This window comes from Silene latifolia, chromosome 9, assembly GCF_048544455.1.
Source record: "Silene latifolia isolate original U9 population chromosome 9, ASM4854445v1, whole genome shotgun sequence".
Classification (NCBI taxonomy): Eukaryota; Viridiplantae; Streptophyta; class Magnoliopsida; order Caryophyllales; family Caryophyllaceae; genus Silene; species Silene latifolia.
In genome coordinates this window covers 182,786,950-182,798,354 of record NC_133534.1, presented here as the reverse complement: position 1 = coordinate 182,798,354, position 11,405 = coordinate 182,786,950, and the positions used below count along the sequence as shown (strand labels likewise).

The following is an 11,405-nucleotide window of genomic DNA, read 5'->3' as shown; positions in this document are numbered from 1 at the left end:
ATTTTAGTAATGTAACATATTAATTACTAAATTGAATCTTATTTAATCACATTATAATAAGATATATAATTCTCACTCACAAATGAAATTTGTTCAATTTAAGGAATTAATTAATCTGTTTTTATTATACAATCAATTAACTTATCGATTAAGGGAATTGTCCTATAGGTGTGACCTTAAGGGATCAATCGACCACCATCACAAACGACAAATGTCAAACTCTAGTTAGCCAATCATTACCTATTAATGTTGATCAGTTGACTATATAATTGAATCATCCCTTACGTATTCTTATTATGAGATTTAAACATGTGATCGCAGTATTGTTGAGGACACATAATCCAACACACACATGTTGTAAACGGACCCTTTGAGCAATTTTATCATCTAAACCTTCAAAAAATCTAGCAATTTTTTGTTCCGGTTTCTCATTGATTTCACATTGCAAAGTGAGTTGCTCAAAATCCCTAATGTAAGACTCAAGAGGTTGTTGATCTTGTTTAGTTGAGTAAGTTTAATGAACATATCTTGAGTATACTCTTTGGGAATAAACTTGTCATTAAGCTTCTTTTTCAGCTTTAACCAAGACTTTATGGGTTATTTACCATCCCTCTTCCTTTGGGTTTTCATGCTTTCATACCAAAGAGATGCATAACCTTTGAGTTTTAAAATGGCAAATTTGAAAGACTTAGTATCCGAATATGATTTAAATTCAAAGACTCTTTCAATTGACCTAAATCAATCTAGTAAGTCATCGGGATTTAAACTACCATGGAAGTCCGGAATGTCTACCTTTAGATCTTTAGGATGCTCTTCATGCTCGACTTCTACAAAGGAACCCTCTAAAATCGAGTGCAACCCATCCTCTTCAACCGGCTCAACCTCTCGGACTCCTCCTCTACCATGTTGAGGTGGTGGTCTTCTCCGGTTCCTTGGCGGTGTTGGAACATTGGTCATCAAGGTGGTTATGGACTCCAAGATTAAATCCACATTTGTTGTTAATCGGTCTACTTTGGTCTCAAGACCAAGTATTCTCACCTCACTAGTTTCACTCATGGTTGTTTTGTGGTTTTTTTTGATGTAGTTAAGTGTATATATAGAACTCACAAAGGCTTGACTCAAGGCTAACACAACAATAGATTTGTATTATACTAACCAAAGCTCTGATAACCAATTGAAGTAAAACCGTGTGATTGGACGAATTAAAGAAAATAATCGCTCAAGGCTCACGATTGTGGGACAGAAAAAGGAGGAATTACACATTCGAAATGAGTGTTCAATTCTTACTGAAAATTAAAAGAAAACAAACCACTTAAGCCCGGCTTTGCACTCGACAAATACCGTTTGAATGACGTGAAATGAACAAGATATGTTTTAATCCGAACACGAAGCAATAGATTAAAACTAAGACTAATCACAACACTAAGTAAAGGACTCGTCCCACCTCAAGCACTAAGCAAAGAGGGCTATTCAAGCACTAAGCAATGAATATAATTAGAAGAAAACTCGGTTTCAACTTTGGGTTTTATTGTCATTCAAAATCTGAATTTTTCATGTCCAAACCTTGGCTTTTATACTACAAGCCATACAATCTTGACCCTCAAAAGTTAACTAAGATCTAAGGCTCACAAATGAGCTGAAAAAACAACAAGGAAAACGGCCCACTAGGCCTTACATGACTTACACACTCTTACACAAGAAAATGACATAAAGTAAAAAAGCATAAAAGTTTAACCTTCCTTTGGTTTGTTCTATTGACTTATTTATGACTACAATGGACCTCTTGAAAGCTCAAAAAACCGGCACATGCTCTTGGTAGCCTTCCAAAGGTGTCTTTAGAACTTGTTTGGGCAAAAGAGGAAGGTTGAAAGTGACCCTTGCAAAGCCTCACAAACCGTGTAGATGTCATTATCACTCGGTTTTGTTGCATTTTGATTCATGATTGGTGGCTCTACTAGGCAAGTGTCCCAGACAAAAATACTCCAAAGTCTCCCTAGAATTGAGTAGTAACGTTTTTTGACATGAGTTCTTAGGCGGATTTTAAGTTTGACCTCGTTTTGCGTGACGGGGTCGAATCCGTGGCTTCTCGGGTAACCTTGGCTCGTTTCTCTTCATCTGTTAGATCAAAGTCTTGACAAATGTAATTTTTTCTGGATCTGGAAACTAAATACTTCTCCAAAGTTAAATTTTTTTTTTTGGAAAACTTGCGTTGATAGACTTCCTACGAAAAGTAGACTTCTAAAAAGTCATATTAATTTCCCAGCTCATTGTGTTTTGTGCAATCATCCTTTTGAGGACAAAGATCATTTCGTTTTCAAATGTCCATTGATTGTTTCAGTTATCTAAGATATGAACATTATTAGTTTTGATAATTTTTTGGCAATAAATGATACTATTGCAAGTCAAAGTTTTATAATGAAACGAAACTATCTCAAAGACTCAATTCCAAAAGTTGATTTCATTAAAATTATTTTTATTTGGTAGAATAGATGGTTCTGTAGAAATGATATTATCTTTAATAATGTTCATTTAGATATCAACAAACTTATTTTCTTATGTGGTAATAGCATTAAGATTTGGAATGAGACTAGACATAAATATCTCAACAATCCCGAGACTGCCGAGTCAGCTAGAAACACTACTAATAAGGAAGAAATCTGGTGGGAGAAACCTAGAAACGGTTTTCTAAAGCTAAAATTTGACGGGTTGAAAATAGATGGCAATAAAGCTGCCTTAGGATACTCTATAAGAGATTATAATGGTAAAGTTTTATTGGGAACAAAAAAGTGCGGATCTAATAGTATTCTTTTTGCGAAAGCTCTCGCTTTAAAAGAAAGCATTTTAGCAGCTAAATACTTAGGAATTTCAAAGTTAATTGTGGAAGATGATAACTTATGTGTTATTAACTCAATTCATAATACTTGGCAAATTCCTTGGAAAATTTTTAGTATTATCAAGGATGTGAAAATAGACCTTCATTTTTTCGATAAATTGATAATTAACATTGCTTTCCTGTAGCCAACAAGGTTGCTGACTTTATGACTTCTATTGGACATTCATGTCCAACTCTTTCTAGGTGGTTTGAAAGTCGGTGGTTTCAACTCACGTCACTCATTCGAAAGGATGAGATAAGTTGATCCTAACCCAAAAGATCAATCTAGTTTTCTTACCTTATCAGTAAAAAATATATAGTAAAATATTTGTTTTATGAATGCAACAAGTACTTTTTTTTTTTACCTTTTTTAATATTAAAATGAATAATTTTATCTAAAGAGAAACTTCGAATAAAATAATCGGTATTGCTTTTTCACATACAGAATTTACTTTTTCACATACGAAATTTACAACATTACCCTTGTCATTTTTCCATCTCTTTAACAATGTTTTTTATCCCTCTCTTAATCTCCCTTCACCACTAATCACCGACACCCATCTCCGGTCAGTCTAATCGCCGGCATCCCTCACACTCGCCGGCAGACCTCGACCATCCTCCCCCTGCCCCGCACTCCCCCATCTCCCGTGCAGTCCTCTCCGGTTTTCTACTGCAACTCCCCTCCGCACGTACCAGGCCGCCACCAATCGACCACCTGCGGACTGTCGGCGCCCCTATAATCGTTCCCTTCCCGCACTCCCCCTCTCTGCTCCGACTCCGACCATCCAACAACCAAATCACCATACCTTTCTCTTGTAACCTAATTGAAAACTTGAAGATAAACCCTAACTATGATTCAAAATAATTAATAAACAACTTTTTAGTAATTGTTACACAAGTTAATTACTTCTCTAGTTGAGGATTTGAAGAATTGTAATCGCTGTTAAGTTTTTAGAGCAATCTTATCTATATAAATTCAGAAGACAAAACTCATTGTACAGCGAGCCACGTCATAAATGCATTTTCGTTTTTTTTTTTTTTTAAAATCCAGGTTATGGTGGGACCCATGAGTGTGCAACGTATTTAATTATTTAGATATCCGTCTTTTCGAACATGCGCTAAATTCCGTGTCGCAACAGATTATATAAAATAATCTTATGGAATACTTCTTCGAATTAATATTATGATAAAATTTTATACATTCCATGTAAACAAAATGCGAGTAAATGTGATTAAATTACATAATTTTTAAAACAAAATTACACAATAAAATTACATAATTTCAGGAAGGAATTACAGTTATATACGGGTAGAGCTGGCAAATAACGACACGACACGAACCCGACACGAAATTAATGGGTTTGGGTTGAGGCTCAATGACCCATTTATGTAAGTGGGTCGACATGAACACGACACGATATTTAATTGGGTCGGGTTTGGGTTGAGCTCTCTAAACACGAACCGGACACGAATGACCTGTTTAATAAATTAATCCTAATTTTTTTTTTATCTTTCATCACATAAATATACTTAAACTTTCCAAATATTGACATGACACGAAAACACGACCCGAACCCGACACGATATTAACGGGTTAGGGTTGAGGCTTGATAACCCATTTATGTAAGTGGGTCGACACGAACACGACACGAGATTTAAACGGGTCGGGTTTGGGTTGAAGGGTTTGTGACCCGTTTACATGTGACACGAACCCGACACGACCCGATCTGTTTGCCAGGTCTATATACGGGATCGAACCTACAACGGAAATGAATTACAAAAATGAATTACATGTATTTTTGTTAATATTATTGTACCACAAATTCACAACATGTTTTTTTAAAACTACAGGGTACAATTTTTTTTTTTTTTTCAAAAAACAATAATGACGGCATATGTACTTGGAATATAAAACTCGGCATCTTAATTATCAGTTGCGCACACCGAAATTGGTAGGTGACAATGATAGGAAACCGAGTTAATATAGTCTTCAACAACCATTTAAAGCTATTTTTAACTTTTTTTTTACTCTAAAAAAACAAATAAATAAATTTTAATTTAATTTACAAGTGATTAAAAAATTTTTAGTAAAATTTTTTTAATAAATAATTCATAATTGTTATAACAAATATTGTTTAAATAATAAAAACACGATAAGGTAAGTCGAATAAATTAAATAACTTAAATATTTTTTAAAACTAGATAGTACGATGTTGTTGAGCGCTTAGTGAGAGATCTATATGCCGAATATGGTGAAACTCTTCTGATGTTAATCAAATCAGAATCGAAATGAACATTCACCCGGTAGTTGTGGTTTTAATAACGCATCCTATTTACGTGGAAAATGTTCATTTCCAGTTAGATCACTGATCACTGATATAAAACAATTAGATAATTACAATAGAAATGTAAAAATAAAATATTTAACAAAAAACATTCATACCATCCTAAATACAAACCCGTGCAATTTTGCACGGGTTTAAAACTAGTTTAGTTTTAATTTGTTTAGATTTTTTTGAAGGGAGACTAATTTGTTTAAATCTAGGAAAAGGGTATAGTATGGAAACTTTATGAAAAAATTATATGTGAAGAAAAGTAAATTTTATATGTGAAAAAGCAATTTATACCCGGTAATCCGCATACTGTATTAAACTAGTCTCCACCATTAAAAGAAAACACGGTTCTCGAATATCAAGTCTTGGATAAATGGAGCCCATTTAAAGCTACCCTTTCAAAGCAGAAGAACGGGGTCAAATACGACCACACTCATGTTGTCATGTTCCTTAAAATGCGAATCGACATCTAAACATTTACGCAAAGTCTCATTTCAGACCGAATAAACTTTCAGATTAACTTATGTGATCACTTTTATGGTTAGATGTGACCATTTATAAATGGTAATACCATTTACAAATGCTCACATTTGACCATAAAAGTAATATAGAAGTCCGTCTAAAAGTTTTAGACAGAATAACCCGTCAGAAATGAGACCTACTAAAACATTTATTGATGTTTCATCACCCATATTGTATAATCATCAAATACGGGCGTATAAATTATCATAAAATCTCTAGCGTAATTGGTTTGTGAAAGACGGATTAAAAGAAATGAATGAAACACTCTAAAATGAAAATAGTAAACAAATGAGAGTTTGAGACAGTGGGAGTTTACAGTATTACCGCTAATAATGAACACCAATAGATGTTAAAATATGTAACTGAATGGCTTTCGAGATACAGCGGTTCCAAGAGAGGCTTACAATTAGACGAAGGATTCAAATTAATGTTGATTATAAAACAAAGGGGAAAAAAAAGACGTAACCACTGTCTTTTACTCCCTCCATTCAACTCCACTTTGCAACTTTGGTTATTACACGGATATTAAGGAGCGGATTAAAAAAGTATTAAAAGTACATGGGAAAAGAGAAAGAAGGGGTTAAAAATATTAAAAAAAACATAAAGGTGGGGTTTTATGGTGGATTAGTGTGGAGTATGGGTGACATTTTTTGTAAATAAAGATTTTCAATAAGGATAGAATTGACATTTTTTTAGCCAAATAAGGAAACCTATAAAGTGGAGTTGAATGGACGGAAATAGAATACATGTAAAGTGGAGTTGAATGGAGGGAGTATATAATTTACACTTTGGTTTTGATAGATTAAATCACTCTTCCACTTTGTCGACAATTGTGAAAAGCCTACAACTATATACACATAAGTAATTAACCAACTAATTACTCGTACTTAATAACATTCTAATCTTTGAAAAGAACGTGATTAGTGATATTTAACAAAGGTTGTACACAAGAAGGCGCAAACTTTCTAGCAAACAAGAAGGGATCCCACCTTTGCATGACAGTCAAATCAGAACCGTTAATCCCCATCTCACCATACCTAGGCCGACTCTCTCTCAGCCATCGGATCAACTCTTCTCCAACCTCCGTCTCATTATACGTCCGCGGGTGACCGTCATAACTACCTTCCCAGTTCACGTTAGTCAGTGTAGCGGGGACCACACCTTCCGGGTCCACCATAGATAACAAAGTTGGAAAGTAATTCTCCTCAGGAAAACACACGTCAATGTCCACACATGGGACCCCAAACTTACGCCACAGCTTTACGTCTCTTACCACCACGCGCGCGTGTTTGCGCGTGAGACTCCAGAACTGCGACCCAATGCGGAAAAGTTCTAAAGGTACCTCTGGAAGCATTGCATGTTCGCCACGCGCGGCCCACCTGCTATATGCAGTGGTTTCGTTGTTTAGGATTTCGATGAAGCTTTTGTTTGAGTTGGTTAGAGTGGTGTATGTGAAGTTGAAGGAGTGGAGTGGAATGCATGAAGCTGATAGAAGCGTGAACATGTAGTTGTTGGGATCGTGTAAAAGCGCGTGGGCTAGTAATCTTCTTGCGGCTGATACTAGCGTTGGTGTGTTACGCGCCGTCGGTTTTAACTTTGGTATTACCCGGTTATGGAAAACGCCCGTCAAATTCGACTTTCGGTCGGGATTTGTGTGTATGTATATATTGTACTGACTTTGCCACTTATCGCTTTGATTGAAAAAGTTTTCCCAAATGGGGGCAAATGGTAAAGGAGTTGTGGTTAGAAACAAAAAGGCCACCTTTTTTGGGCCTCCAACCGGGTCTGGATTAACCCGGGAGGCCCGTCTTAGTAAGTCAATGTCATCTTTGTCGTCTTCAGGGTACGGTGGCGGTGGTGCGTGCGGCGGTGGAGTAGGTAAGGGTATTTTGGGAAGGCTGGAATTTCTTTGTTTGGAGGTATTTCTTTTTCGAGGGTTTTTTCGGGATTTATAACGTGGTGTTCGTGGTGGTGGCGGAGTTGATGAGGGTATTTTGGCAAGAGTTGATTTTAATCGCTTTGAAGTTGTTGATTTGAGTGGGGGTGGTGGTGGTGGTGGAGAGGGGAAGGGTATTTTGGGAAAAGTTGATTTAACTTGCTTGGAAGTAGTTTTGTAGAGTGGCGTTAAAGGGGGCTTAAGCGGTGACGGTGACGGTGGCGGCGGCGGCGGTAGAGAGAGAAAAGTGATGGAGGAGGCATGGTGGTGGAGGTGGGGTATGAAGAGGGTGGGGGAGTTGGTGGTGTTGTTATTAGAAGAAAGGGAGAATAAAAGAGCAAGAGGGAAACAAAGAAGAAGAGCACAAAAGAGGGTGAACGGGTTAGGGGAAAGCATTAGCAAATAGCAATAACAACCCCTCTACACTCTTACAGATCATATTCCTATACTACTATTTCATCTCACCCTCACCCTCACCCTCACCCTCACCCTCACCCTCACTCTCACTCTCAGTACACTTGCTTGAGTTGCTTCAGTTCTGCTGTGTGTGTATCGGGGGGTATCTACTCTCTCTAATAACAGAAATGGATTAATTATTACGGGTATTCTCCTACTTTGAGAAATAAATGCTCCGTTTTAGACTCAGACTACTAGCCAGATTGTCTTGTTTGGGACCTCTATGTTCTTTTGGACTTAAAATCACCTAATTTAAGTTCAGTTCAGATCTTATAAATTTAGTTCAGATTCTATCAGTTCAGTTCAGATCAGATCTTATAAGTTTAGTTCAGTTCAGATCCTATAAGTCGAGTTTAGTTTAGATCTTATAAGTTCAGTTCAAATCCTATAAGTTCAGATCTTATAAATTCAGTTTAGAAAAGTTATATAAAGAGTATTATTTTTAAAAACAACGCAAAAAACATTTAACATTATTAATTAGGATTAATTAATGGGAATAATCCATACTATGGATACCCTTCCTATAATACTTCATACTATGTTTTAACTCGGTATAATCCTAACTATCCTACTCTCTTCCCACATTATACCCAATTGACTGGCTACCTAAATAACAGGTAATCCTTTATTAAAATAATGTATTAAATTATTATTCTCTTTATTTTCTTATTATCTACTCAAACTTAACAATCATCCTCTCTTAATCTTCATCATCAATTTTCGCCATTCTTATTCACTAATTTTGTTCCACATTCTCTTTTGTTCCACAGCTTGAATACATTTAATTGCCCACCAATTTCATTGTTTAAAACCTCTAAATAAAGAAATTAACCCCAAATTTGATGTGGATTATGCGTAAAACATAAGGAATCAACAGTAAAATGCACTTGCTCAAAACATTGAATTACAACACCAAAATGAAGGGATTTGACAATTGTATAATAAGTTTCTTGTGTTTTTTTGCCATATACTCCGTATTATTCTAATTTGGGCAAACCTAAAGAAAAGAAAGAAGCATCAAATTCCCCTAAAAATCGACAAGAATCCTTTTAATTTCAGATGTCTAGATATAAACCTAGAAAGTATCAAATGTTGTTTAGTTAAAAACATCGTGAAATTCCACAAATTTAAGAGATGGGTAGCAGGGTATCTCTGCCGCATCTCCAAATTTCACTATCCAAATGGATAGAAAGACAAACCGCACATAATTGAATACTATCCAGATGAATAACACACATAATTGAATTGAATTTCCTGTCGAATCTTGACAGTAATCTTCCTTGTCACTCTCACACATCTGCTCTAAATAGACTTATAAACAAGTCTTTTCATCTCGTTTCTCAAATAAAGAAATGCTATTTCTCATTAATGACAACCAAATTCATCTCATTTTTCCCTATTGTTGTAATTGTAAAAAAAATAAAGAGAAATCTCATGACTTGGAGAGCTCAACATTCTTCTTTATTGTTAAAAAACTAAAAATGGAGATGATGATTAAGAAAGAGAGAAGGAAAGAACGGGGAAGAACAATGAAGAAGCCCAGAAAAATCAAAGAAGTTCGAAAAAGAAAGAGAGATAAGGAACAAAGAAGGGGGAAAAGGAATTAATAGACTTAACAGAAGACGACTGGCATCAACAGGTAAACAAAGTGACTAAGTACAATCCGGGAAGCTAGTAGGATAGTTAGGATTATACTGAGTTAAAGCATAGTATGGAGTATTATAGGAAGGGTGTCCATAGTATGGATTATTCCCATTAATTAATTCTATTAATTATTCGATACATATATGCATTATTATTTTTAAAACAAAATTATCGTTCTTCTCATTATTTTTTATCGTAATGTAACCGTAATATAATGTATGAACAAACCAATGTATATAAAGCGGAGAAAATGTTATTATCTTACTTTGTGTTTTAGACTATATTTTTCTTATCAATGTTCTCTCTTGGCTGTCCACTAATTTCTTGTAAAAATTTTGTTTAATCTCAATAAAAGTTTATTTTTATTTTAATAATAATAATAATAATAATAATAATAATAATAATAATAATAATAATAATAATAATAAAAGTTGTGATATTATAAAAAATAATAATAATAAAAATAAAAATAACAACAAGAACAAGAACAATGATAATAATAACAAGGATAATAAGAATATTTAAGGTAATTTAAATTCGGATCGTGTAAGTTCAGTTTAGATCCTATAAGTTCAGTTCAGTTCAGATCATATAAGTTCATTTCAATTCAGATCATATAAGTTCACTTCAGATTATTCAGTTCAGTTCAGATCCTATAAGTTCAGTTCAGTTCAGATCAGATCAGATCCATTTCAGTCCAAAAGAATAGGGCTTTATAGCCCATCTTCCACTTGTTTTTGTGAGAGTCACAACTCACAAGTTTGTGACGAAATAGTGCGCACCAATGAGAATTTATATACTAGCATCATTTTTAAGGAAATACATCTTGTCCTTATATTTATTTAAGAGTAATGTTAAATACATCATTGGAGGTATGTCATGTCTGATGGTTAATTGTTTTAATTGTCATGTCTGATTATCATGTGCTAATTTTTTATTTTTATTTTATTTTTTTAATTGTTTAATAATTGTATATAAATTCTTAATTGTTTTAACTGTTTAAATGTTTAAAAAATAAATTTTGTTTTCAATGTAGGTGACGGAGCTCCCCTTCAGCTCAATTTTGATCCTATATCCCACATTGGGGGTTTCATATATGACTATATGAGGAGTACATGCCAATTCCGATCAAAGATGGTTTTTTGGGTGCTTTTGACCCTAATGAAGACGGTCATTGTGATTTTCGGGTAATGTCATATGCTAAATCAGGAAATGAAAGAAATTACCTCGAGATGCGAAACCTACTTTTGGGAGAGCTAAAATACAATGTCTACGCCAAAGTTTACTATGGTCAACGAAACAATGCTTGTAGACGGATCAAATGGGCTCAATGTAAACGATGTCAAAAATCAAATTGGATGGAAGGTTTGGATTTATTCGATTTTGCTACGTTGTTCAATTGGACCATATGTTTGGTAACTATGTCATATATACTAGATGACACACACGTATGGCCCGGTTCTTCAACCTATCTTCCTTTACGAGCTGCTCCCGACGTCTGTGCTACGAGTGGTATTCTATGGATTCTTTTTACAGGTATGATAGGCTTGTCGTGCACCTATACAAAGATAATTACCCTAGACACAAATTAATGTAGTAATAGGGGTCGAACACAAGGAAACGAGAATTACGTTGTGAAATG

At 34.9% G+C, this 11,405-nt stretch overlaps 1 protein-coding gene across 1 annotated transcript; it reads right to left on the bottom strand.

The window, feature by feature from the left end:
* Positions 1-6,519: 6,519 nt before the first annotated feature.
* On the bottom strand, positions 6,520-8,122 carry LOC141600269 (glycosyltransferase BC10-like). The gene has a single exon (XM_074420464.1). The coding sequence runs from the start codon at positions 8,057-8,059 to the stop codon at positions 6,626-6,628; it is 1,434 nt and encodes a 477-aa protein (XP_074276565.1). The 5' UTR covers positions 8,060-8,122; the 3' UTR covers positions 6,520-6,625.
* Between the last annotated feature and the right edge of the window lie 3,283 nt (positions 8,123-11,405).